Consider the following 25,221-nt stretch of genomic DNA (forward strand, 5'->3'; position numbering starts at 1 on the left):
GAAGCAATTGTTCGACAATATATATAGCTTAAAATCTAAACTAGGAAACTAAAAAAAGCTTGGTGGAACCAAGTCCCTCTAAATAAAATATGTTACAATTATTTGAATATGAATTTGTTGTTTAAAACCTCTTAAAACTAATATTGAACTTAAAATGCCATTTAAATTTTTTTATTTTTGATTACGAACGGTTAGATATAAGATAAAAATAAGAATGCTTGCCAAACTTTAGTTAATATACTAAATCACCTATTTTAGATTTTAAGTAGTGTTTCATCGAACTATTGTATTGAATTCAACGTAACTGAGATATTACTCCAAATTATCGTGCTAATAAACTGCTGCACCAAATCGATCTCACGGTCGACCAATCAATCGAGCCTAAATCACGAGGAATTCCCGAACAATTTTCTCTCAACGATTGTTTTGAGTTTGAAGTAGATCGAACCTCATTGGCCCTCTTATGAAGTTACACGGGCTCAATTTGTATCGACGATAGCCACCAAATCCATGGATGCGATCGGCTGGTACGGGCCTCTCGTCGACCTCTCGGCGGTGGGCTCCCACCTTGGCCACTTCGTCCAGCTCATCGTCTTCGTCCGCCGTTCCGAACCCATCCTGGTTTGAACTCTTCTCCGAGACTTCCTCCTTTTCGTATGCAATGTAGCAATGGCGAGACCATTAAATGCTCTCGTAGTTGCAAAGTGAAAAGAGAGGAACTCGTCTAAGCAATGACTGCTTTTTGATACTCAATTAATGATCATTACCTGTTTGTTGTTATGTTTGTGTGAGTTTACTTTAGTTTGCTCTTTCAAATTGCCTTCGATTTGCAAACTAGTTTACTGCATAGTTAATGGTGACAATATTGAAATTTTTTTTTAACTCCAAGGCATTCTCTTCTTCTTCTTCTTCTTTTTTTGCAGAAAGAAAGCGAATCGCATGGAGGGAAATTACTAAAGACTATGATTCAAGTTGGTGATGACACAAGGTCTAACTTCTCCGTATCTGTTTGGTCCAGGCACATAGGATCGATGATGGTCAATGGTGATGTCATATTATTACAAAGTGAGGACCCTTTGCAGTAAGCTAGGTTTCTTTTTTTTTTGGTATGATATATTATAATTCTTAGAATATGTAAACAATCTATGAATGTCAACCTTGTAATCAATGCAATTGTAGAGCGATTATAGTGGATCTTTCTTGCATTCTTCATGCATCAGTGTCTCTACAGTCTACATTGCTTCAAATATTTATGTTGGAAAACATGTTGTTTCATGTTGCTTGCTATTCTTACCATTTTTTTGGTTACTAACTTGCAATAGCAATATGTTGTACATTTTTATTTTTCTCTTGTTGTTTGACACATCAGATATATTCTATATGAATGGGGTCGGCAATTTCTAATGCTAGCTTTTCTTTTCTCACTTGAAATTTCAATCCATTTCTTATTATGCCAGATGTTAAAATAGTAAAATTTAGGGATGTATTGGAGGCCACAACTGGCCAGATTTCTTCACTTAGAGTTTTGATACAGTCGAGCAAGTTAATGGCCTCTGAAGGTATGCTGCTCCCATTCACCTTTTGTTGGATTCTTTTTCATCTGTTTATGTTTTGCTTTTACTTATAAGTTATAAAGGTCAAAGGCAGATTGTGGGCATACTTATTTTTCTTAGTTGTTGATATCATGAAAAATTAAGAACTCTTATTTACTCAATTTTAGTGCTTTACTTCTTAGTAGCACTGTTGAGTTACAAATACTTACTGATCATCATATAAGTACAATGGTTGAAGGGAAAGATGACTAGTGAGAAATGCTTCATTCTTATTAAGAAATTTATTACTTGATAGGGAATATCTTACCCTAAATCATGACTTCAATAGGAAAAGCCAGTGATGGTAATAGTTAATAGATGTATCCCAAAAGTATTGGGAAACAAATACAGCATAACTCTATGTCATAACTACCAGCAAAGGGCATGCTGATTGGTGCACTTCGACATGGGAGGTGCATCCCTATTTTAAATAGACTAGTACAAGGTTGGATAGTCTTCACAAATTGGCACAGTGTAGACTGCCAACACATTGTGATGTGGTTGGCATGGCTCCGTATAGGTCAATACGGCTTCACACTCCTGTATATGGATGCCTATGGATTGCTATGTCAAATGGTAAGGGTGAACACAATTGGTGTTTACCATGCGGGGCAGGCCTGTGTTGTCAATAGACACCTTTCGACCATATTTGCAACATGGTACGGTCCTATGAGGTGTACCTTCAGCACCCCTCTATTAGTTTTTTCCTATTTGAGTAAATTCTCATAAGTTTTTGTGTTATTCTTGTGTTATTTATGTTTCTTTACTCTAGTCATTTTCTCTGTGTGATCTTACTGGACAGGAGGTTATGAATTTGAGGGGCATAATAAATTTGGAGAAACAACAAGAGCAAAGTTAAGGAGAGTAATAGACTGGTGGCTGCATAACAAATCTGCACTTCAGCATGTTCAGCAAGTCCGTACTAACCTTTACAATTGATAGAGATCCTTCATACTTTGACCTGTAAATGTGGTATTTCATCTTATTAAAATCAGATTGTCTAATTTCAGAGTGTTTCTTCGCCAAACTGGCTTAAGTTTGTGTTGAAGGTTAAGAAATTATCTCGTCAAATTCTGTATGAGTTACATGGTTTGGCACAACAGGGTAAAACATGTTTCCTTGAAGCCCAAGAAATATGTCACACTCCTAGGGGCCTTTAAGTTGATTTCAACAGTAGTGGAAGAATAGACATCATGCCTGTCTAGATAACTATCATATTTCACTTGAGAAAAAGTCAGGTAAAGTTGGCTGTTTACATGAAGACTTGTGTAATCTTTATATTAAGTTACTTGCTAGTGCCGGAAGGCTATCTAATCACTATATCCAACTCCTGCTACCTTACAGATTGCATGTCTTGCTGTTGAGAAGGAAATCTAAGATGCCTATTTAGCAAGACAATTAACTGTTATGCCAGTAGAGTGTGATTCTGTTAGGTCAAACCAATATCAGTTGCCAGACTGTTATACCTGGTCATAATGTCTCAGACCCTGCATTGGTGGGGTCCCTGCACCAATGATATTCTATTATAAGGGAAGGTGGAAAAAAATATCTGATCAACCTGTCGATGTAGTTGAATCAAATAATTTCCTATTCAGGTGACGGGGCAAATCAAATTTCCAAATAGAGTACACCACATTGTCGTAGTGATCATATCCTCAGCTAGAGTACTTCCATGAACATAGAAATATGACTCTAAAACATCTAACTGATTGTAGAATTAAAACTAGTTCGATCCATTTGTTTCTGGTGTTAAATGCACTTCACAACTCTCTCAAACTAATTGAGTTTATCCAAATCTACTTTACTAAAATATATCCATTATTTGTTAAATAAATTTCCTTTTACTGATATGGGATTTGACATTTTATTTCAAATTTATGACTAAGATATTTATATTATGTTGCAAAAGATATATCTGTGGTTATTAACCAATGATGTGTCAAACGGGCTTCGAGAGACTTAAGTCTGAATTCGAATTAAGATATCACTGTGAGAGTTAAGCCTGTCCATCAAGACATCATGGTGGATATGTTGATCTGTTTGAGTGACTTGTCATTGGAATGAGGATGAATGTGATTGCTACATTTTTGTTTAGTAATACAAATTCAATTTATTTATAAACATTGCTAGTTGAAACAAGTTTCCTCGTATTCTAAACAATTGAATCCTTTATATGATTTTGGTAATATATATCATTTTGGACTTCCAACACTTACAAGATTGTACCTTATAATGTCATGCATGGCAGATAAAGTTAAAGAACTGGAAGGAATCTGAAGAAATGAAAACAACAAACTGTGTGACAACCTCGGAAGCATTAAATCTCACTAGTTCATGTAATTCCAACTTTTACGCTTGGATAGGCGAGATTTTGTTGCCATGTTCCCCTAGTCCTGATGAAAAGGGGAATTTGTTTGCCAGCAAGAGACTGGCTATGATGGCAGAGAATAAAATTGTGGAGGATTTTATAAGTACCGGCTGCAAGTTATGTGGTTCCCCTGTGGATTCCAGGTGTGTTCTGATTTTAGATTCAACTTTCTTCTTATACTTGGGGCATTTTTTGTGTTTAGCATTATCAATTCATCCTGAAGCATTATAATCTGATTATCTTTTGCAGGAATGTATCTGGAATAAACAATTTTCCACTCTATTGTCAAAAAAGCTCCAAATGTCTTCATGATATATGCTTCATATACAGACCATTCCTGGTAGGAGATTTGTACCTACAACTACATGTGTGATACTTCAAACTGTTGAAATCAACTACATCAGCAAGAATTTAGGTTTTGTCATCTACAATTTCATCATCCTTGCACTCTAAATTGTTAATATCACATGATACTCTGTTGTTTCAAAAGAATTGATCAGCATTCTACATCCAGAACTTTGTTACGTGTCTTCAGAAAATTAGTTTGCCAACTAATATCAGGAGAGTTCCTGGGACCATTTTCATGTCCTGAGAATGTTACTAAGAGAACTATTCAGCAGATAGAAGTTAATACAAAGTTGAAAATGGGAAGTTGGTCTTATGACTTGTAATATAAAGTTGAAAATTTGAGCTCAGGGCGATAAACATTCTTGCAGTGGTATGATCAGGCTATTAAGGCTATGAGGAAGTACTGTTATGGAGTATGGTGGGGAAATTTATTCTTGAATAAGAAAAAAAGAAGATAAAAAAGGACTTTATATGAAATATAGAGCACTTTGTTTTGTTAGTTGGCTCAAAGTAAATGAGTTGCAACCAAGTTAACATTGAATTCTTGCTTGCATTACAAATTGCCTATAGTTATTTTGAAATTGTGGTGAATGCAGTTATATGTGTTGGACCAAACAGGACAAGTTCCTCTTCTAGTAAAGAACAAAGCTGCAGAGATCTTATTTGGGAATATCACTGCAGAGCATGTCCGTAGAAGCTATTTCGAGGATAGAGAACATCCTTCTATTCTTTGGAGAACTTCCAAACCAGAGGCCTCTAGCCGAGGACTACAGGACAATAATCAGAAACGTTGTATTGCGAATGATGGAAGTAGAAAGAAGACCAATTTTTATCGTATTTGGCTCATTTTGATCAAAGTACTGCTACGACAGGGTGAGAACAGTCCGTTCCACTTCAAGATTACTGTGGATGCTGAGAAGGATCTGCAGAATGGCAGGTTTGAGTTAGTCTCATTAACAATGCCAATTCATGGGGCTAATGGACCTTAATTTGGAAGTCTGTAATACTACAATAATAAGGCTCTTGAAACCTAACCAGATAACATCATGTTCAACATCACTAGAAATGTATGTTGTAGTGATATATTTCTGAATGATTCTTAAACACAGCTCAGATGGTTCTAGTTATGTATGTAGTTCTAGTTTAACAACTATTTCAGGGTTCTGAGTAGCCAAATTATATGAATCGTTCAGAATATTTTGTTTATCCAAAAGCATATGCATATTGGTATTCTAGTAATATGAGAGAGATCGGAATCATAAGCTATGGCATACATATACTGATTCATGTTGAAGTTGATAAGATTGTTGTGAAATAAAATTCCTCGTGGAGGTAGAATCCTCTTCTTTTGATTGTTTTCCAATCTTAATACTGAGTAGGGACAGATGTAATCATCTAGATGCACGATTAATTTAACGAATTGTCCAGAAATTTTTCAGCACAAGTGAAAGAGAAGAGATGAGCGATTAGTGATACAGTATACACCATTACAGGCACATACAGAGGCTTGCTAAAGGAAAAAAGACTTCAGATAGTTACAACAACAACACCCAAGTGCATGGACCTCCATTCATAGCACCATCAACTAGTTGAGGATGAGGAAGGAACTTAATCTTTGCATCAGGATTAACTAAATTCTACCTGAGTACCCTAACAAAGGTCCATGATAATTATATATATATATATATATATATATATAATATCTTGCTAAATATAATTGAAATATCTGTTGAAAACTTAAGCAAATTGCATGGTAATGGAAAACTTTATTTGCAATCCAATGCTGCACATAATTTTCATTACCGTTAGCCTCTGAAGAATCTCCGGTGATCTTTAGAAAATGATAGAGAGCACAGGTGGAGGCAAGACTGAGTCTCATAACCTCCGTATCATCGTCTATGCCCCATATATAATAATCTAAATACATCAATTAGGATTTTGTGCATAAATTACGAATCTAACATATAGTTTACCCTCTTTTTCTTTGATTAAATAGGGTTAGTAGGCTAAATGATTTTGGACAACATAGAGATTTGGGAGGATCTATATTTGGATGGAGATGATTGGAGAGAAGGAAGATAAGAGAGAGGAGAGATTAAAAAAAAGGAAAAAAGGAGAAAAATAATTTTTCCTCCTATTGTTTAGATATACTTTTGATTTTTTAATTATTTTAAGTCTGAATTTAATTTTTATACTTATTTAATTTATTTGAAAATTTATATATGACATTAAGTGTGTTTTAAAAGCGTTGTCCTGATTTTATATAATAAACACTTCATCTGATACAACACTAATAAAATAAATTATTATTAAAATTTTATTCTTTTGGTGTTCCTCATCTTGCACATTATTTTACATTGTTTTTAAGAAACAAATTTACCAAAATTCCGCATAAGCCTCCTTTTTTTTTTCCTTATTCTAAATTACCCATTATTTTAGAATATTAACTAAACATCATAATAATCTCATTTTAGATTATAAAATTATTTATCAAAATTATATCTAATATCACGTACTAACTAAATTACTAATTTACCGTTATTATTTATCTCATCAATTTAATTTATATTAAATTAAAAAATATTTATGGTAATTTTATAAAAGATAAAATATTTTTTATCTTTTTTTTACACTTTATATCACATCAAAGATAATTATTAATATTTTTATTTAAAAATAAAGATGAACATAGAAATAATTATTTTTAAAATAATAAATCATTTTGAGACTAATTAAAAAAAAAAACTTATTCATAGAATTCCTTAAAGTAAACTACCAAGTGGACGTCTCAGGCTCTTTCAGCCATCCATAAGTCCTGTTTTGCACGCACAAAATGGGGGATTCGTGTTGAACGAATTAAAGACACGAAGAATGGCGTCGATCCCTTCGCTTCCGTGGGTCCCGGCTCCTAATTCCTCCGGCGAAGCCTCGCCGATCCACGTCATCACCGTCACCACCGGCATCCGTCTCGGCCGCCTCCTCCGCCGCCGCTGCACCCACCACATCCACCTCCTCTGCTCCGCCTCCCCGGTACGAACTCGAAGAAAACCCTATCTTTGCCATAAGATATCTTTCGTTTCCACCTCAAGGTGGAGATGTAGTAATGGCCTTAGACCTAATGTAGAAATGTACTTAATCCATACATAGATGGTTTTTGGAGTATTAGATACTATTGAGAATTGAACTTGAGATACATTTTTGCCCGCTTGGTTTATCTTCTGTCTCCAAATTTCTTTCTTGATGCATTCCTTCTAATGTACTGCACATTAGTGTTGGCATATAATTGCCATCTCCTTTTTATCCATGCGGCTGTAGGTTCGTGTCTATCAACGCTAACACAACACTTTGAATTTGTAGTCTAAAATTCATTCGCAAGAGTGAATCAAGAGGGTCCAATGTGTAAAGATGATGCTTTGTTTTAAGAGCAATTCATGTCATGCATTATTTTTATGGAAGGATCTTAAGGGGTCCAGTTCTATGTCTTAAGTTTAGAACTATAGATAATGAACTCTTTCAAGTATTCAAGCACCCATCAATTGTTTCACATAGTACTACGAATTCAAAGCTCCTTGTGTTGGTGGAATTATTGCCTTCTGTATCAATTTGAAAAGTCTACCTGATTCTGCAAATGATATAAAGATAAATTGCTCATCTGGAATGTGATATTCCTTTAGTAAAATTTCTCCTGTACAAAAAATTGCCGATCTATGTAATAAAGTCACCTGAATATCAGTCTTGATAAATGAAGATCTATTAGTGCCTAAAGCATCCTGAATTTGGTAACAACTTCATTACCTGTACTGATTGTCTTCACATGGTATATATTGTTCTGATTTTGGTCCACACTCTTTCTATTAGCAGGAAGCATATCATTCTGATATTTTGCTCAGAATCAAAGATGTTTGGTGTAGGAAACCAAATATATTGAAGAGATATTCTCTTCATGAAACATTGGGGAATGCTTTCTCAACATCATATGCTTCTTGGTTTTCCCTCTTTGGTGGAAAGGAATATGGAAAGGAATATCTTGATAAGAGCAAGTGGCAATCTAAGACATCTCAAGGGAGTTCTTCCAATGGAAGGTTATGGACAAATGTTCTTATTGCGGTTAATGTTTTGTAAGTCCAAGTTCTAAGTACATCAAACGTACTTATCTTTTGGCATACTTACTATATGGACTCTTCCTGTTTCTTAATTGCTTATATCAACCTGAGAATGATTTCATTAGCATTTCTTTTCAAATTAACACTATTTTACACTGTACATTAAGAATAGCATCATTTCATAATATTTATGAAGTTGTACTCCCATGAGGTCTCTGCAAATCTTTTCTACTGCTTGAATGTGGAAAGCACATTGGCATGTTGGAACTTGGTTGACAAATTATCAATACAGTCATGGCGAAACTATACATATAGAGATGCTTAAACTTCAAGTATTTTATAAGATGCCTAAAGTTTCAACACATTACTTTGCATAGCACGACCCCCTAAATTTGGAAGTCTCATAAAACGCTAAAAAATGAAGGCTTTCTATCTTCATTCCCGCCAACCACTGGCCTATGTGACATCCTATGTGACGTGGGGAGTGTTATTTTTCATAAATCTTTCAAAATCAATGATATTTATTAAATTATCTATAAAAATACTGTTATTTTGAGCAGAAAATAAGACCAATTTTGTCTTGACACTCTTGACAGAGCACATTAGGAATAAAATTGAATGATTAACAAATTGTCCTTGTAATTTGTTCTAATCATGGAAAGAATGATTGCAAAGGGTAATCATGCATATGAAGAAACTCGGGCATGAAAGAGTAAAATAAATTATGTTCTTAGAAAGCCTTGATGGTAAAGAAAAGTATTTTTTTTCTGGCCTTTGATGATATGTTATTTACTGAAAATACTGATTGCTGTTTTTCTAGTTAATAAATATTTTGGTTTTGAGACATGCCTCATATTAACACTATGGCTTCTACACGTGAATTCTATTTCCATGAATGAATGGAGTGGTTTGCCATTTATATTTGATATCGAAAATGAGAGCGACACTTGGTGTAACAATAAGGCCTTCTCCTTATATCCAAGAGTTCATGGGTTTAAATCTTGGAAACAACCTTAAATGAGAGTAAGGCTACATAAATCTCCCATTTCCAGATCTTGTGTAGGTGGGAATCTTGTGCATTGGGCCAACCATTTTTATTTTATGATAAAGAAAACAAAATTTGGGCAGGAAAAGATGTGCTTCTTTCTGAAGTATTAGATGATTTGGTGAATCGTGTTAGCTACTTGAACTATTAGATGATTTTTCTCGGGATCTTATTGAACATCACCCCTGGAATATACGAACTTTTTAGATTTAAGTTTTCAAAGGCATAGCTCCATTCTAAAGATCATAGAGACATCTAATTATGGAAGCCTTTGAGTAGAATATCTCATGTGATATGAATAATGAGCAAAAGTAGGTTTATTTTCAGTCCGAGATTCTAAAAGTAATTAAGCTAAACTAGAAACTCATTTCTACCATCATACTTTCATGTTTTCTTATCTTGCTTTTCTACTTAGATCTTGCCTGTCTATTGGATTGAGTGTTGTCTCCTTTTATATTTATTCAGATTTTATGTGGCTCAGATTGCAACACAAGGAAAGCTGCTCCTATGGGGAGCTAAGGTTTGAAATGTTAGATTAAATGTCCGCTAGTTCTGTTGGTTCTTATTTTAATGCAATAATGACCATATGTTGTATCGGAAGGTCAATAGCCTGATTGATAAAGGACAACTGTGGAGGTTGGCCACATCATCATTGCTGCATGCAAATGCTGCTCACCTCATGGTCTGTTATTGATTTCTTCATCTTAACAAACTTCATAATTGTGAGATTGAGATTATTCTTCATCAGGCCAACTGTTATTCTTTAAACTCCATTGGTCCAACCGTGGAGCAACTCAGTGGGCCAAGACGATTTCTTGCTGTCTATGTTACTTCCGCACTAGCAGGTAACAACTCATACTCTGTTTTGGATATTTTGATTATTAATCTACATGCAACTAGGTCTTCCACTTAATTTTTGAGTCCCAGATCTTCAAATTTTGTGAGAAATTAGGTTCCATGATGAGTTATCGGTTCAGTCAATCACCTGCTGTTGGTGCATCAGGAGCCATTTTTGGATTGGTATGTCTATGTTCTAAATTTGTCTTCTTTTTTCTTTTCATTTGTTCATACTTAGAGATGGCGTAAGGTCACAATTAAGCCAACTAAAAGGAAATGTAATAAAATGACATCTTGATGATAAATTAGTCTGTCTCAATGAAGACTAATCTTGTCATTCTTCTTACTAGCACTCCATTTATTCTACAAGATGAACCTAATAATTCATTTGATTAGTTATTATTAATTACCTATCTACATATTTTTTAGCATTATATCTGATTTTTTTTTCTTGTCACATGATGCATCTTTTAATTTCCCTCACCAGTGGTATAATTAAGCTCTTATTTTCAACCTGGCAAACTGGCACTTCTTGATACTGCAAGAAAATGACAAGATATATAGAGTTGTAGTTTATCTTTTCAATTACTATTGAAACTTCAGTTGTCTGGCAAACAACTTGGACTAATTTTATTCCCTGTTTGCATGTTCTAATCTATTTGGTCTATAATTGCTCTACTTTGTCTTATTTGAATCATCTTTCTCGGTCCAGATATATCGGACATAATAGGATTGATTTATACATACTTTTCCTTCTATATTCCTGCAGATTTACTTGTGGGCTTATCATAATGTATTTACTCATTAAGTTTGATATGACAGGTTGGTTCTTTTGCTGTGTTTGTCTTGAGGCACAGAGAACTAGTTGGCGGTGGAAAGCAGGACTTGGAACATATTGCACATGTGATTGCCTTGAACATGGTAACTACTTTGTTTTCTCTGTAGTACTTTGCCTTATTGTGGCATTTCCTCTTTTTCAAGGCAAGTATACTCTGCAGGTTTTTGGGCTTCTCTCCAGGCGCATTGATAATTGGGGTCATGTAGGTCCTACGAACTTTTTCATTTAGTTCTTAGTTGAGTTGTTCTCTCGAAAGATATTGCACTGAAACACGCAATTTCAGCTAGGTGGCTTGCTTGGAGGAGCAGCTATATCATGGTTCATTGGTCCAGCTTGGCATTATGAATTCAAGACACAGGATGGAAGATCAGTTTTTGCAGACAGGGCTCCGATTTTTCGTTTCATCAAAACTAAAAGGTCGCGATAATGGGATCCCTTTGTAAATAAGCAATAGTCAAACCCAAAGTGTAAGAGGAAGAAGTATATGGAGATGAGCTTTACAAGGGAATACATCGAATACCAGATAAAAAGCATAATTATTATTAAGTAGCAGTCTTGGGGGTTTAAGATCACTTTTCAAAGGATTCGGGCATCCTATATGTTCCAATTACAATGTTTATAGCATTTTGAAAGGAACTTTATTGTATCAATTTGATCAAACGTGTAATAGTTATAGCATGTCATTATTATACAAGAAAGGATGGTATAAGCTGTCATTTAGAGCCAGCCGGTGGATTCTCATCTTACAAAGTTGTCAGAAGATATATTGATTGGAATTTATTGGCATTTCCAGTGTATGATATTTCCTTTTTCTTGGCTAAGATGAAAGGGGTACTGGAAGCAATTTCTACCTGTTCCAAATTGCCTCTAAATCTTGTTTATGGCATGGCGTCACATTCTGAAATCTTAGATATGGACACTACTTGTATACATTGTTCCTGATAGTTGTGTTTAGTATATTGACAAAAATATTGAGTCGATTTAAGGGTGTCTTTTATTGCAGTAGAGTGGAAGATTGCAGTTGGGTTCCAATAGCCTACAGGATACCCCAGAGCATGAGGTTTTTGCTAAGGCTTGTGGAGAATGGAGTTTTTGGGGCCTACTTGGGTAAATTGTGAAAGTTTTCCATAGAAATTTTAACGTGTAAGAATGCAAAAGTTGCCACCAAAGGGATTTATGTGATTTTTTTTCCTTCGAATTAGTTTATTTTAGCTTGATTTGATACTTCAGGATACTATAGAGGAAATAAATATAAAGATTGCTGAGAGGTGGCGGTGGTGGCCGGCGGGTGGAGGAGAGGGGAGTGGTGATAAGGTAGAGAGAGAGAGAGAGAGAGAGAGAGAGAGAGAGAGAGAGAGAGAGAGAAGGGGAAGAGAGTGAGAGAGATAGTAGGGGGCAAAAAGAACACCGACTTTCTCCCAAAGGGCTATCTAAATAGGCCCTATCCTCAAAATGTCAAGGTACTTCCCCACTTTCCCAAAATCCTTTTCTGGAAGAAATAAATAAATAAAATATTGTTTATTAAACGGGATTCATATGCCGAGGTATCCTTTTTAACCAACTTGTCTACCATTTGATCACTAGCACACGTTAAATGAGGGATGCAATAGCTGAACATTAAAACTTATAGCCGCGATTCACATAACTCATAGGTAAAAGGTACATTTCAGGATCATCTGTAATTTAAATATGAGTAGTTTAGTAGATATCATAGGAGATAAGAAATGCCAGTAAAAATCAAGCTATTGGCACCAAGAAAAGACAATCGATAGCATGGGATATTTAGATAACATAGGAAATAAGAACTGAGCTATTTTACAAAAGGAGGTGATGGGGGGTAAAAGAAAAGTAACCTACTCAAATACATTAACAGCTTAGATGTTAGAAGTGCTCCAGTCCTTTGAGGAGAACTTCCAATTCAGAAAGAAGGCCAGCCACCTTTGCAGCTTCGCCCCTACTAAATATATACCGCCTTCCTATGGATCAGTATCTACACTTGTTGAGATTTGCCTCAAGCCCTCTTAAATCCTCCCTTTAGTTCGCTCCATTTAGTTAGCTACCAAGTAGAGGGCCTTTCCTTTATCCAAGCCACAAATTTTCATCCGCAGTAACACATTCTGGAGGACGAGAACAACCGTATAATCTGACCTGGTTATTGGTAACAGTTCCTGGAGTATAAGCAGCCAAAATTAGGCTTCTAATAAGTATTAGATGTATCAATGCACCAGCATAACCAAAGATAGATCAGGATTCTCACCAATCCAATCAGCCATAACTCCATATAGGGACAGTTTATAGCATGAGCTGTGACATTTACAGAGATATGATCAGCATAAAAGAATAAAAGTTCTCTAGGCATGAATAAAATAATCAGGGTGTACACTAACATAAAGGGCAATGAAAAGATAATAAGAATAAAAAATACAGTATATCTCATAGGGCATGCCATATATGCAAGATGATTAGGGGAGTAAACAAGTTGAGCTTGAGCAAGCTAGGCCTAGCTCGGCTTAGCTCGACAGCCAAAATTTTGTAGCTCCAGCTCAATTCGTGCCGGAAAAGCTCAGCTCAGTTTGGCAGCTTGAGCCAAAATGGCTGATAACTCATAAATTTTGATCCACTTAAGCCAATTTGATGTATTAGAGAGAAGGATGCTTATAAGGGCATAGGAATCATAATAATTTTTCTATATGGGACTAAAGACTAAATATTCCTTATAGAAACAATAGCAAAAACAAAAAGAGTATGCCAGGATTCGAACCCAAATTAGGGTGCTTAAAACAAACCACCTTAACCAGCTATGCTAGATAGAACTTGTAATAATTTCACATATTATATATCGAGCCTATTTGAGCCGAGCTCGAGCAAGCTAACTCTAGCTCCGCTCAGCTTGATAAAAATTTTGAGCCCATAAACTCAGTCCGGCTCGGCCCATTTAGAATTCGAATTCACGAGCCGACGAGCTTTTTGACAGCCCTAAAGATGATACATAAAATTGACAATATGCAATATACAATTTTATGATAAAAACTCAGGTATTAATAATATTTTATGCCATACTATTATAGAAAATTCGGCAGATTAACATGTCATAAACAGAACCAAAGTAGAATATGTGACAAAGTAAAATTATATTACATAAGCATAGCTTAGCTGTGTATTTTGTCATTTCTGCTTATGTCAAACCGCCAACTTTTTAGCTGACAACTTTTAGAGAGGAATCAAAATTACTATGAAATAAGACTAATGCAGCTGTCATGATTCTCATGGCCTAAGGCATCTGTTTATAAGCAACAAAAGATCAAGCAATGGAAACTAAAAGAAAGAGGCATTCTAAGCATTTATTCTTTATAAAAGCAACTATAAAAAATCAGCAACTCACAATATTAAGATGAGAAGGTTGATGATGACATAGACACGGTGTCACTTCTTGTCTCTTGTGATAGACTGGAGCCATGAAGTGCAGGTAAAACTGGTGAAGGTTTAAGGGGTCATTTTGGAAGTTGGTCCCAAAGGTCTCAGCACTGGAGTACTGGTTGCAATTGGTGAATGGCTAGGAGATGTTGGTTGATGAGGGTAATTTTCTGGAAGGGAATTAACAGGAGGTAAAGGAGAAAGATCCGGGTCATGTTTTTGCGAAGAGCCAATACTTGTCTCTGAAGGTCCTGGTGTGTTCATAAATGGAGAAGGTGCACAGGCACTATTTCCAGCAGAAAGTGAATATGACAATGAACTTTTGAATGGCGGTAAGGCATGGCAACAAGAACATGGAGGCTGGTGATGTTGGTTAACCAAAGGGGATGGAGCATAAGAAGAGAGCGGGGGTTCAAAAGAAATAGGGGGTGTGGCATAAGGCATATCCTCAAATGGCATTGGAGACGGAGACGGAGACGAAGATGGAGTCGGAGACAGAGACGGAGATGGACCAGGGGCTGGAGCAGAGATTGAGTATTGTAGGTATGATGACAACTGAACACTCTTAACTTTACCAAATATAGAGTGATTAAGGCCAAGATTTTTTGTTTCAGGCCCTGTAATGACCTGCGCTAGTTGCTTCAATCTGTATGGTAAGAGACTCCCGCTCCCAACATCTGACAATACTGAAGCCTGGACAGTAAGTTGAGGTACTACAGTTGAACCATTTTCATTTGTCATCTGCACATATACATTCTGCACACAAAATTTTATACATCAAAAATTAATTTTCCCATCAGGAACACATACTTCAAACATTCTTTTATAATACCTCATGAGATCTCAGATTCAACCCAAACTTCAGCTGGTCCTTTAGCTTGTCAAGATTTCTCAGAACCTGATCGATGGAATTGTTCAGTGTGAAATTAAAAAGGATCTGAGTTGTTTCCCAGATAGAAGCCGACTGCACAGGGATCACAGTAACCCCTCCAGGAAACTTCAGAATCTCAAAAGATGATGGATACCCAAAAAGTGATGGTGTCAAAGAAAGATTCAGTTGCTGGAGTACCAGCTCAATTAGAGATGATCTCAAAACACTTAAGGCAGGTGAACTTATTGAGGCATATTTGGAGTTGGGAAGAACCCCAAATACTACATAAGTAGAATTTTCTGGAGCCAAAGAGTGCATGGAGATGACTGAAACCTGTAAAGAGGATATAATTAAGTGGAGTTCAGCAATTAGGCACTTGATAGAAAAAATTGAACTACAGAAATACTATGAACTATGAAGTCGCACCTTACTATTCGGTATTCCAATTTCCACATATATGTCATACTCCAGTTTTCCGGTATGTGCAGCAAGCCATGACACCGGCCTTTGCAAAATGAAACTGGCTTGTATTTCAGCTAAAAGAAATGGGTGAGATGGTTAACTAAATGTGTAACAAGACAGATAGAGAAAACCTAACCAGCACGGTGTAAAAATAACCTTGTGGTAAAAATACTGGCTAGAAATTGCTATTTGAGAACATGGGAGATAGAGTAAAACCTAACTAGCATGGTGCAAAACATTGTGGTAACAAAAGCAGGCTACAAAATGTTATTTCAGAAGATTTCAAGGTTTAACTATCATCCATATTGTTAAATTATTTATTTAAGTAATAAGAAGAGCTTCCATTGTAGCTTTCTTTTCTGAGGACCTTATTGTGTGCGTGCGTGCGTGTGTGTGTGTGTGAGAGAGAGAGAGAGAGAGAGTTCTAAATTCCCAACAAAAAGAAATTCACTACACTGATGCACTCTTGACATTATGAAATGTCCACAAACGCAAGAAGAAAGTTGAAAAAGAAAACCCACCTTCTTAGGTGTAATCCTATCCTTCCCAAAATTATCTGTGAAACATGTATGTGAAATTGTGCTAAATGAAGATTCTCGACGTTTTTGGAATAAAAATTGCATAGGCCCCCGAACAAAAATAAAACGGAGAAAATAAAACGATCCACAAGTTCTTATACAATGAGTCAAGTAACTAAATAATCAGAGACACCATTTATAGACACAAGTTGCTAAGCTAGAATTCGTGCAGCATAATTAAACAAGCAATAGATAGTATTCTTCCAAAACTTTAATAATTGAAACATGATCACCAACAGTACATCAAATGGCAGCTTGACACAGGTTCTTAGAAAAAAAAAACAGAAACTACCCAAAACCCACAGAAATGGAATAAAACCCTAATTAAGACTAAAAAAAACCGAACCCCCAACTTTCACGTTTTCCGCAGCAAGCCTAAATTGGAAGCACCCAATTCGAAGAATTCCAATCAAATGGAAAATAACCCTAAAAGGATAAAATGAAATATTACCGGAGAGCGTGACGGGGTCATCGGAGACGAATCGGGAGCGGAGGGAGTAGAAAGGCGGGAGCCAGAATAGGGCGGAGAGGAACACACCGACGCTGAGCAGAAGCACGAGAACACACTTAAAGGTGAAGACTTTGCCGATCCAGGAGGAGCAAGAGCAGAGGAAGAATCCAGCACTGCCTCCTCCGGCGCCGCCTCCTCCGACCTCGGTGTTCGGGACCGCGAGCTCGAGATCCCCGGGCTTTCCCATTCAGATGGCATCTGATGCGACTACCGATTCCTCCGCCGTTGCGAGAATGGAAGGCAGAGGGAGGAGAAGAGAGAGGGAGTTACGGAGAGAGGAAGAGGAACCACTACCGAGTTCCATTGGGGTCGTCGGTTTGGGGGGGGGGGGGATGACTATTTTGTCCTTCTCTTTTTCTTTTTGTCTTTTTTTCCTTTTTTCTTTGGTGCGTTACTACTTTTCTTTTGGGCTTCTTTGGTGGAGTGCGGAATCCACGACTAGCTTATTGTTCCTTTTCCTTCGTAACTGATGATGAGCTGGCGCTGAGCGCTGGGTAGTGGCGACTCATGCAGAGAATGGTATTCCCAAAGGAATGATCCAAAAAAGAAATGGTATTCTCAAAGGAACCGCTGCAAGCTATGTGGGCTCCAAGTCTGCAACCCACCTCCATTCTCATGTCGATGCAACAGGGAGGTGTGAGGGCAAGTGGACGTGGAGCTGGGCAACGCTGCGGACTTAGTTTCGAAGTGTAGATGGACTGGCTGACACAAACTTGGAAGCTGGCTAACTATAGTGATATGCAGATAAAAAAGATGATAGCGGCAATCTTTTGGGGAATCCGGTGGTAATCCAACTGCCATCGCATGGGAGCTAACCTCAACTGACTTAGTGCTTTAGACCGAAGCCTCGGCCCTCCATTTGAGCCTCAAGATGGCCTTGGCTAATGGTTGCATCAAATTAGAGATCGAGCTGAACTTTGCTACACTAATTCATATTTGTTATAAGAAATCTGAGAGCCCACGAAGAATTCAAGGCTCTTTTTTTATCTGAGATTAAGCTCCAAACTCGATTAATTAGTCTTATTTTTTAGTCTTAATTTTTTTAAAAATAAACTTAATTAAATATAAAAAAATAAAAAGCTATTCGGTTACTGAACCAGTTTAGAAGTCCTTGAACCGTTTAGGAGAGTTCATAAACTCAAAGCAAACAAGGGCCAATGGATTATTGATGACTGTCTTAGGCTTTTGGTTGATTCTCTAAAAATTAAGCTCATGCATATTTATTGAAAAGGGAATAAGGTGACAGATTAGGCTACTAATCGAGAAAAGTTAGCTTAGGCTATGTGTAAAATAAGATCTATTGAGGAGTTCCCCAGGGATATGTGTAATCTCTTCGACGACAACAGCTATTCGAGCTATATTAATATAAGCTGGATCCAGCTTCTCTCTAAAAAAAAATTGTATTCTCAAACTTATGAAAGAAAATAGATAATCTATGGGAACTTTTTATTTTGCACTCTAAGCTTTCGTTCATTTCAGGAATAATTTTTTCTTATTCCAATAACTTCTTATTTCAGAATAACGGCTAAACATCATTATAATCTCATTCTAAAATATAAATATTATTCATCAAAATTATATTTTATACCGTACACTAATCCAATTACTAATTTACTCTTGATATCTATCCCATCAACCTACTTTATATCAATCATAAAAAACAAAACACATTTTCATTTTTTTTTTCACTTTATATCACACCAAAGATAATTATTATATTCTTATTCTAGAACACAAGTGAACATAATAATAATTATTCTTAAAATAAAAAATTTATTTTAAAAATAATAAAGATAAATATTTATTCTTGAATTGATCTTATTGATTGAGACCTGAGTTATGTAAAACTTGCAGTTGTATTACGTACTAAATGATAGTCTCAAATATTCAGAGACTAGGTATTTTCGTTATCAAATTGGAAATAAGTTAAATTTTCTCAGGAAACTTGTGACTATCTTTCCACCTTCAAAAAGTGATATATATTCCGCACTAGGGGGGTCAGTGGTGAAGCGATGCTTTATTCTGTTGCACAATTGGTCGAACATAACGCCATCACCTTTCCCTTCCGCAAACCCTAAGGCCGAAGCCAGAGACCCGAGATGGAATCCCTCTTTGCCCAACTTTCCGATTTCGCGAACCAAGCTCTCGACGACAAACACTTCGACCCCTCCAAAATCGAATCTCTTTTAGCCCAATTTGGGCTCGAGGCCAGCTCCTCGTTCGCCGCCGCCGCGGCCGAGCACGAGAAGGCCTCGAGCGACGCCGAGATCTCCATGAGAGAAGCTGAGGCGTCTCTCGAGTCCCTCGTGGAAGCCTCCATGGCCGACTTCGACTGCTTCTACGACGCACTTGAGCGGTCGGCGGCGGCGGCGGCGCCGGGAAGATCAGAGAAGTACGTGGACTCCGCGATGGAGGCGGCGATCGCCGACATGGGGGCGGCGTTTGCGGCGTCCAAGATTTACCCTTCTTAGATTGGTTGATGTCGTATCGAAATGGTCTGAGACGAATGCTTTGTATCTTTGTTCGTAGATCGTAATAAGTTGCTATCGGTCTTCGCCACGCAGTGTCATCGACTTGTTTGGTTTGACGGTTAGAATAAATTGGTCTGTATTCTGTAGTCATTGTCTTTAGTAATATTGAACGATAGTTTCTTCGCTTAAATCAAGATATATACACAAACACACGAATACAGTAATGCTGGACTAACATCCGGATAAAATTTATGATAATAATACTATGCGCATCGTCAAATGTCAAGATAATTGTTGAGTTATATAATAAGAGTTTTCGAACAAGCTACTGGTTGTTGACAGAAATAGATAATTTTTTTAATTTATTTATCAAAATAGATAACACCTAAATTTAAATATTAAAATGAGTATATTTTATTGTAATCCTAATTAAAATGCTTAACTGTTAAACGTTTTACTTAAATGCTAGTAAGATCAGTATTTTTTTAAATAAAATATTAATTTTATTAGCATTTTTTTTATTGAAATGTTTTAGATAATGCTTTATATCCCTTAGCCTAGGAATGTATTTACTTAAAAACTGCTTAACAGTTAAGTATTTTAGTAAGAGCTACAGTAAAATATATCGTTTAGATGTTGTCTATATTAGTAAATAAATTTTGAAATAGAGCTATTTGTCAAAATCTCATCAATCTACTGTGATACTATCATTGCTTAAAAAAGAGGAAATTACATTTTAACAACTGTGGTTAGACTTAAATTTATTTTACTTTTTTTGTAGTTTTATTTATGTAACTTTATGCCCTTATAATAATATTCAAATTGAGACCGTAACTTTTTTCTATTATATTTGATCACACGTATCAAATTTGAAAATACTCATTAAAGAAAAATTATAGAGAATTAGAGACTCATTGAAATAATATTGATTAGATTTCAGATGATAAAAATATATATTTATTCCATATTATTTGAAATCTAATTAGTATTGTTTTACCTACATTGAGAATTTTATCCAATTCTTTAGAAATTTGTATCTAATGATTATTTTTAAATTCAACTTATAGTTTAATCAAATATAATAAAAAAATATCGGTTGTACTAGTCTAGACCATGAGGGGGCTAAAATTACATAATTAAAATTATATGGAGGTAAAATATATTTAGACCTAACCACCCGAGGGTAAAATGTAATTACCCATAAATTTTTTTTACTATTTTGTATAAGTTTGTGAAGAGGCCTAGTCTGATAAAAAAACTCCTGAAGTATGTATTACATTCAGAAAAGAATAGAGGAAAGATGCACCTAGTCAGGAACAAGTACAATATCAAGATTAAAAAGAAAAAGAGCAAGTATTCAGCAAAGAACCATTGGCATAGGAACGAGCAATTTGCTTTCACAACAGAAGTTTGTATTGCAAGTTATGGCTACAAGGCCAGGTTTAAGATTATGGAGATCACAAATGACTAATATTGAATGGATGAGTATCAAATTTTTTGCTATATTCCAAATTAAATTTGGAAGGTTCTATTAGCATGGTGTAGTCATTGCAAGTATTCTTCTGACAGCATTTGCGAGGTCTCTCACATGTGGGTCTTCACATCCTGTGAAAATTAAAAGAAGCAAATTGAAGAAATAAAAAAGAAGCAAGTTGCAATGCAATAGATAGAAAAAAGAAAAGAGAAAAAGAAACGTACCCAATTTGTTCAATGCATCTTCAAGATGGAAAAGGTAGTCTCGATTGGGTCCTGAGGGGCCTTCAGCATGGATAATTTGCCTAGACATTATTAACACATCACTAAGCTATTCTAGTCTTAAGAAAAGTGCAGGTTCCGATAGAGCAAATTAACATGATACCTGGCCATCGCTTCTAGAGATGCAGGTCCCAAATAGTTCTTGTTGGTCTTCGTGTCTGTGGAAGCTAGGTATCTAATTTGTTACACGCGTCAGATTGTGCTTCATAAGTTAAAAATCTTGTTTTCTATTTAGTTTACCTAAATTCCACCACTTACACCATCACGCCACTGATAGCTGGAGTCGCCAAAGAAGTGTCCTGAAATATTTTTTGCATAACTATTGGTATTCAAAATTTTTGACATGAGAGGTGATGGAAGGTTGATGGAACTTACAGTGAAGAAATCAAGGTAAAGCTTCATGTCATATTGCTTTTCCCTTACTTCTAGATGCTGCAATGCAAATATGCAATCATAATATGCACATATAGTAAAATCAACTTAGGTAGCATAGATATATTTTTGACCCATCAGGTATAATGTAAGCATCATACCTTTCTATAGCTCCAAGAATCATATAATTTCATTTTTTTGAATCAATTAATAAATATCACATATACTAGAAAGATTAACTACTGGCAGCATGTTCTAACAAAGAACTTTACCATGATTACACGAAAGATATATAACTTGAGAAAATTCATTTTGTCTTGTCATATTAATCATCTGATTGTTCTCATTGATTATAGACAAATTCAGAGTGGAGAAAACGAGAATAATATAGATACTAGTATCATCTGTCAGAAGTGAATGAAGTATATAGTGTTACTTCTTGGGTATTGTAAGATGAGGAAGTAGGCCGTTGAAGAGCTATAACACTGGCAGAAGGAAAGATATCAAAGAACAATTGAAGAGCTCAATGGTGCTTCTCAGATACAAGGTTGCCATGCATGATGTTATTGTTGCATGCTGTTACAATTACAGCATGCACTAACATGACTCTTGGTCATGTGCGTGTCTGTGCATGTGAGAGGTGTGCATTGTGTTTTAACTCTGTGTGTGTGTGTGTGTGTGTGTGTGTGTGTGAGAGAGAGAGAGAGAGAGAGAGAGAGAGAGAGTTATTATTGGACTCCACTAAATAAGCATTGGGTTTGATGGTTCAGCTATGTACCAACATCTCTTCTTCTGATGCCTGTGATAGATATGGCAGTTATAACTAAGATTTGGTACTCATTTAGAGGCTACACAGGATAAGTTGCCGAATTGGCAACTCAAAAACGAAAAAAAGAAGTCGTTGGAGAAAGAGATGGCCACTTAAATATCAGATCTGAGTAAATATGTCATGTGGCACGGTAGCAGTAATAGCAATAAAAAATTTCAGATATACTTATAATGATGATCTGTTTTGCTCTAAAAGGTAGCAAGCAATGCAACAAAAAATTCTTTAAGCAAAGAATAGAAGTTAAGGCTTTAGAGAACTAAAGATGAAACTACTGAGTGTTGCCATGAGGACAAAAAGTAAGGACAGAAGATAGAACTAATGAAAAAAGTAAAGGAAACACAACCTCTTTTATAATACTCCACTAAAGCATATTTCCAGTTCCCCTGTACATTCAAGGAACCACTGGATGATGGGAGATCTGATGACATTTCCAATCATCTAACTACAATATCATCACTAGTAGTACAACTGTACAACAAATAAATTGCTAAAGCACCTAAATATCAGCTTGACCAGCAATACTCTGCTTATAATTGCTTTGAATACTTCGTTACACCTTTTCTCTTTTCTTTTTTTTCTTTTATCCCTGTTCACGAGTATGAGAACCTCTACTGCAGGGATTCTCTGTCCTTAGCAGTTATTTAGACCATTTTTAATGTAAATATGATCTATAATTTTGGATTTTGTTGCACAGACTGGTTGATAATGAATTTGTGTTTCTTTATTAGCATAATTCCTATGCCAATCTGCCTTCCTTTTCATTTTTAAACCAATACAAAATTTTCAATAAACTGTATAATTTCATGACAAGCTCCTTTCTAGTAAGTCATCTTTGTAGGAATATAGATAGCAGCTGAGGTACTTGAAACCTGAATATGGTTTAAGATTAAATCAGCATTTATCACAGATATAATTATGGAAAAAAGGGAAAAATATTTCTTGGTCAGCTCTAAATTTGAAACATTTTACTAAGGATAAATAGGATATGTCCATATTCCAGCAATAAATCCCCAAGTCTTCCTTTGTATAAGTAGATTGTGAATTAAACTTATACGAGAACAATTAAATAGGTGCCAAGCTTGACGTCAGTAAACTTAGCACGTTAACAATGTGCCATTTAAAATGAGCGTTTCCAATTGATATATCTTAAGTAGAAAAGGACAGAGTTACTGATCTAGGAAACTAAATAGAGTAATTCAGGTCAAGTAGACTGAATTTGGAGCATATCATAATAACAATTACAAGCCAGTGCATCTAACCTCTAATGCAATCTTTTTGTCTTCCTCTTTGGAAACTTTGTAGGCAACTCCCCACTGTAATCAAGCAGAATGCAGATAAAAATTATTATGGGAGTTTATTGCACATGTTATCTTAGAACATTCAAAGACCTACTAAGGAATTCAAGGAAGTTCTTGGAAGCAAAAGTAAGATGAAAGACTCCTATAATACAGACGAATATGCTTGAATGAAAGTGGAATTGCATGCAGTATTATAATGTAACTGACTAGGTGTATTACCATGAGGAGTTAATCAATAAGAGAATCAAGTTCTCTTTAATTAAAGATATTACAGAGACTGTTGCTATCTATACCCTTCCAATGCATGAACCTTTTAAAATATACATATAACTATAAAACAAGGATTGTCGTGCATAGCACCAGCATGTGCCAGCCCAGCAATGTGCTACTGTGGCATGGCATTCCATGGCATGGAGCTAGCTTAGAGGCATCCATGATACGAGGCCTGTTCACCCTAATTAAATCCAAATTGTTCAAAAAAGAAAAGCTAAATTTTTATTCATCCTTATTTCATCCAAATTGTTGAAACTATATGCATAAAATTCCATGAAAAGAAACACTTTTTATGATAAAATATTTTCATCTAATTCAATTATTCCACAAGAAAAAGACACAAACAAGGGTCCCTTTAAATTTCAAGTATTCAATTTTACCAATAAGATATGGAGACTCACTTCGTTTTTACTATCTTTTACAAAAGTATTGTCTAAGATGATACCATATCTTAGATTTTAACTATACCGTTACTGTTACTTGTTTCCAATTTGAATATAAGAAGAGACTACCGTTAATATTTCATTTTCAATATAGTCATTCCGGTACTTGCAAACTGCAAATGTTGCTCTTGAAGAGAACTAAGTCCCCAGTTTTCTCATATTTTCAGATGTTCCTAACTTTAACCAAAATTTGAGTTCAAATTTGGGAAAAAAACATCTCAGAGAATAATTAATGTATACCCTTCAATCAGTTAGTAATTTTACAGTAAAAGGGGAAAGAGGCATACACAAACTTCTCCAGGATTGGGCTCCAAGGTAACAGTTCTCCCAGGAAAGGCAGGGGTCCCTCTGTGATCCGTGCTGCCTGCGCAAGAATCCAACACACAAACCAAAACAACCCATATCAAATCTGAAGTCAATAATCCATCATAAGGCAATCAAGCATATGGAATGGAAGGAGCATATGATGCCTTGGTAGAAGACTCTGCGGTAGCCTTTGACGAAGCCGACGAACTTCTCGTCGTAGTGGAAGCCCGGCTTCCATATGAGAGATCCATAACCAAATACCCACATCGCCATCCCGCTTGCTCTCTCTCCTGGAGAAAGGGGGATGGGGGGAGGAGACCTCTCCTCTCCGGACGGACGATGGCAAAGCGAGACGGCGAAAGTTGTGATGAAGCCTGATTGGCTACTGCCCGCAGAATAAATACAAGAATTATTATTTTTTTCTCCTTTTTTTTTGTTGTTTTTATGAAAAAGACCCTAGAGAAAGACAAAACTCCTATTTAGGATTCGTATTTGAGTGCGGCCCAA

At 36.0% G+C, this 25,221-nt stretch overlaps 5 protein-coding genes across 9 annotated transcripts; 3 read left to right on the forward strand and 2 right to left on the reverse strand.

Annotated features, from left to right (window-relative positions):
- Positions 1-311: 311 nt before the first annotated feature.
- Positions 312-5,493, forward strand: LOC140773014 (uncharacterized). Of its 3 annotated transcripts, none has more exons than XM_073115320.1 (7): positions 312-621; positions 924-1,065; positions 1,458-1,559; positions 2,395-2,507; positions 3,841-4,103; positions 4,210-4,300; positions 4,905-5,493. In XM_073115320.1, the coding sequence occupies exons 1-7, from the start codon at positions 511-513 to the stop codon at positions 5,295-5,297; spliced, it is 1,215 nt and encodes a 404-aa protein (XP_072971421.1). In that variant the 5' UTR covers positions 312-510; the 3' UTR covers positions 5,298-5,493. The 3 variants fall into 3 exon arrangements, with proteins under 3 accessions (XP_072971421.1, XP_072971422.1, XP_072971423.1); XM_073115322.1 differs by lacking the exon at positions 312-621 and adding an exon at positions 642-787; XM_073115321.1 differs by lacking the exon at positions 1,458-1,559.
- A 1,620-nt stretch (positions 5,494-7,113) lies between these two features.
- On the forward strand, positions 7,114-11,907 carry LOC140775069 (RHOMBOID-like protein 10, chloroplastic). 3 transcript variants are annotated; one of them, XM_073118316.1, is made up of 9 exons: positions 7,114-7,338; positions 8,167-8,426; positions 9,922-9,976; positions 10,058-10,138; positions 10,205-10,301; positions 10,409-10,476; positions 11,116-11,214; positions 11,292-11,333; positions 11,415-11,907. In XM_073118316.1, the coding sequence occupies exons 1-9, from the start codon at positions 7,180-7,182 to the stop codon at positions 11,556-11,558; spliced, it is 1,005 nt and encodes a 334-aa protein (XP_072974417.1). In that variant the 5' UTR covers positions 7,114-7,179; the 3' UTR covers positions 11,559-11,907. The 3 variants fall into 3 exon arrangements, with proteins under 3 accessions (XP_072974417.1, XP_072974418.1, XP_072974419.1); XM_073118317.1 differs by having other exon boundaries at positions 8,170-8,426; XM_073118318.1 differs by lacking the exon at positions 10,058-10,138.
- Positions 11,908-12,769: 862 nt separating this feature from the next.
- LOC140774402 (uncharacterized) lies at positions 12,770-17,294 on the reverse strand. The gene is made up of 6 exons (XM_073117390.1): positions 16,908-17,294; positions 15,843-15,952; positions 15,378-15,749; positions 14,514-15,301; positions 13,389-13,435; positions 12,770-13,299 (listed from the first exon to the last, which is right to left on the reverse strand). Exons 1-4 carry the CDS (start codon positions 17,152-17,154, stop codon positions 14,615-14,617), a joined length of 1,416 nt encoding a protein of 471 aa, XP_072973491.1. The 5' UTR covers positions 17,155-17,294; the 3' UTR covers positions 12,770-13,299; positions 13,389-13,435; positions 14,514-14,614.
- A 1,673-nt stretch (positions 17,295-18,967) lies between these two features.
- Positions 18,968-19,584, forward strand: LOC140774120 (uncharacterized). Its single transcript, XM_073116981.1, has one exon. The coding sequence runs from the start codon at positions 19,067-19,069 to the stop codon at positions 19,436-19,438; it is 372 nt and encodes a 123-aa protein (XP_072973082.1). The 5' UTR covers positions 18,968-19,066; the 3' UTR covers positions 19,439-19,584.
- Positions 19,585-20,794: 1,210 nt separating this feature from the next.
- LOC140772803 (gamma-glutamylcyclotransferase 2-3) lies at positions 20,795-25,092 on the reverse strand. The gene is made up of 8 exons (XM_073114997.1): positions 24,879-25,092; positions 24,696-24,772; positions 23,654-23,707; positions 21,569-21,625; positions 21,452-21,492; positions 21,297-21,368; positions 21,137-21,216; positions 20,795-21,043 (listed from the first exon to the last, which is right to left on the reverse strand). The coding sequence occupies exons 1-8, from the start codon at positions 24,985-24,987 to the stop codon at positions 20,970-20,972; spliced, it is 564 nt and encodes a 187-aa protein (XP_072971098.1). The 5' UTR covers positions 24,988-25,092; the 3' UTR covers positions 20,795-20,969.
- Positions 25,093-25,221: the final 129 nt, after the last annotated feature.

The sequence above is a fragment of the Typha angustifolia genome, chromosome 13, assembly GCF_048772165.1.
Source record: "Typha angustifolia cultivar Huaian chromosome 13, ASM4877216v1, whole genome shotgun sequence".
NCBI classification, from domain to species: Eukaryota; Viridiplantae; Streptophyta; class Magnoliopsida; order Poales; family Typhaceae; genus Typha; species Typha angustifolia.

What these genes read in the sequence shown, in the direction of transcription:
- LOC140773014 (XM_073115320.1), top strand. Translation starts at nt 511, where the DNA reads ATGGATGCGATCGGCTGGTACGGGCCTCTCGTCGACCTCTCGGCGGTG. An exon ending in CAAGTTAATGGCCTCTGAAG is followed by an intron (nt 1,560 to 2,394) that starts GTATGCTGCTCC and finishes CTTACTGGACAG; the next exon opens with GAGGTTATGAATTTGAGGGG. An exon ending in TCATATACAGACCATTCCTG is followed by an intron (nt 4,301 to 4,904) that starts GTAGGAGATTTG and finishes TGGTGAATGCAG; the next exon opens with TTATATGTGTTGGACCAAAC.
- LOC140775069 (XM_073118316.1), top strand. Translation starts at nt 7,180, where the DNA reads ATGGCGTCGATCCCTTCGCTTCCGTGGGTCCCGGCTCCTAATTCCTCC. An exon ending in TGCTCCTATGGGGAGCTAAG is followed by an intron (nt 9,977 to 10,057) that starts GTTTGAAATGTT and finishes TTGTATCGGAAG; the next exon opens with GTCAATAGCCTGATTGATAA. An exon ending in CAGGAGCCATTTTTGGATTG is followed by an intron (nt 10,477 to 11,115) that starts GTATGTCTATGT and finishes TTGATATGACAG; the next exon opens with GTTGGTTCTTTTGCTGTGTT.
- LOC140774402 (XM_073117390.1), bottom strand. Translation starts at nt 17,154, where the DNA reads ATGGGAAAGCCCGGGGATCTCGAGCTCGCGGTCCCGAACACCGAGGTC. An exon ending in TGACCCCGTCACGCTCTCCG is followed by an intron (nt 15,953 to 16,907) that starts GTAATATTTCAT and finishes CATTTCTTTTAG; the next exon opens with CTGAAATACAAGCCAGTTTC. An exon ending in TTGGAATACCGAATAGTAAG is followed by an intron (nt 15,750 to 15,842) that starts GTGCGACTTCAT and finishes TCCTCTTTACAG; the next exon opens with GTTTCAGTCATCTCCATGCA.
- LOC140774120 (XM_073116981.1), top strand. Translation starts at nt 19,067, where the DNA reads ATGGAATCCCTCTTTGCCCAACTTTCCGATTTCGCGAACCAAGCTCTC.
- LOC140772803 (XM_073114997.1), bottom strand. Translation starts at nt 24,987, where the DNA reads ATGGCGATGTGGGTATTTGGTTATGGATCTCTCATATGGAAGCCGGGC. An exon ending in TTTACCTTGATTTCTTCACT is followed by an intron (nt 21,493 to 21,568) that starts GTAAGTTCCATC and finishes AAAATATTTCAG; the next exon opens with GACACTTCTTTGGCGACTCC. An exon ending in AGATGCATTGAACAAATTGG is followed by an intron (nt 21,044 to 21,136) that starts GTACGTTTCTTT and finishes TAATTTTCACAG; the next exon opens with GATGTGAAGACCCACATGTG.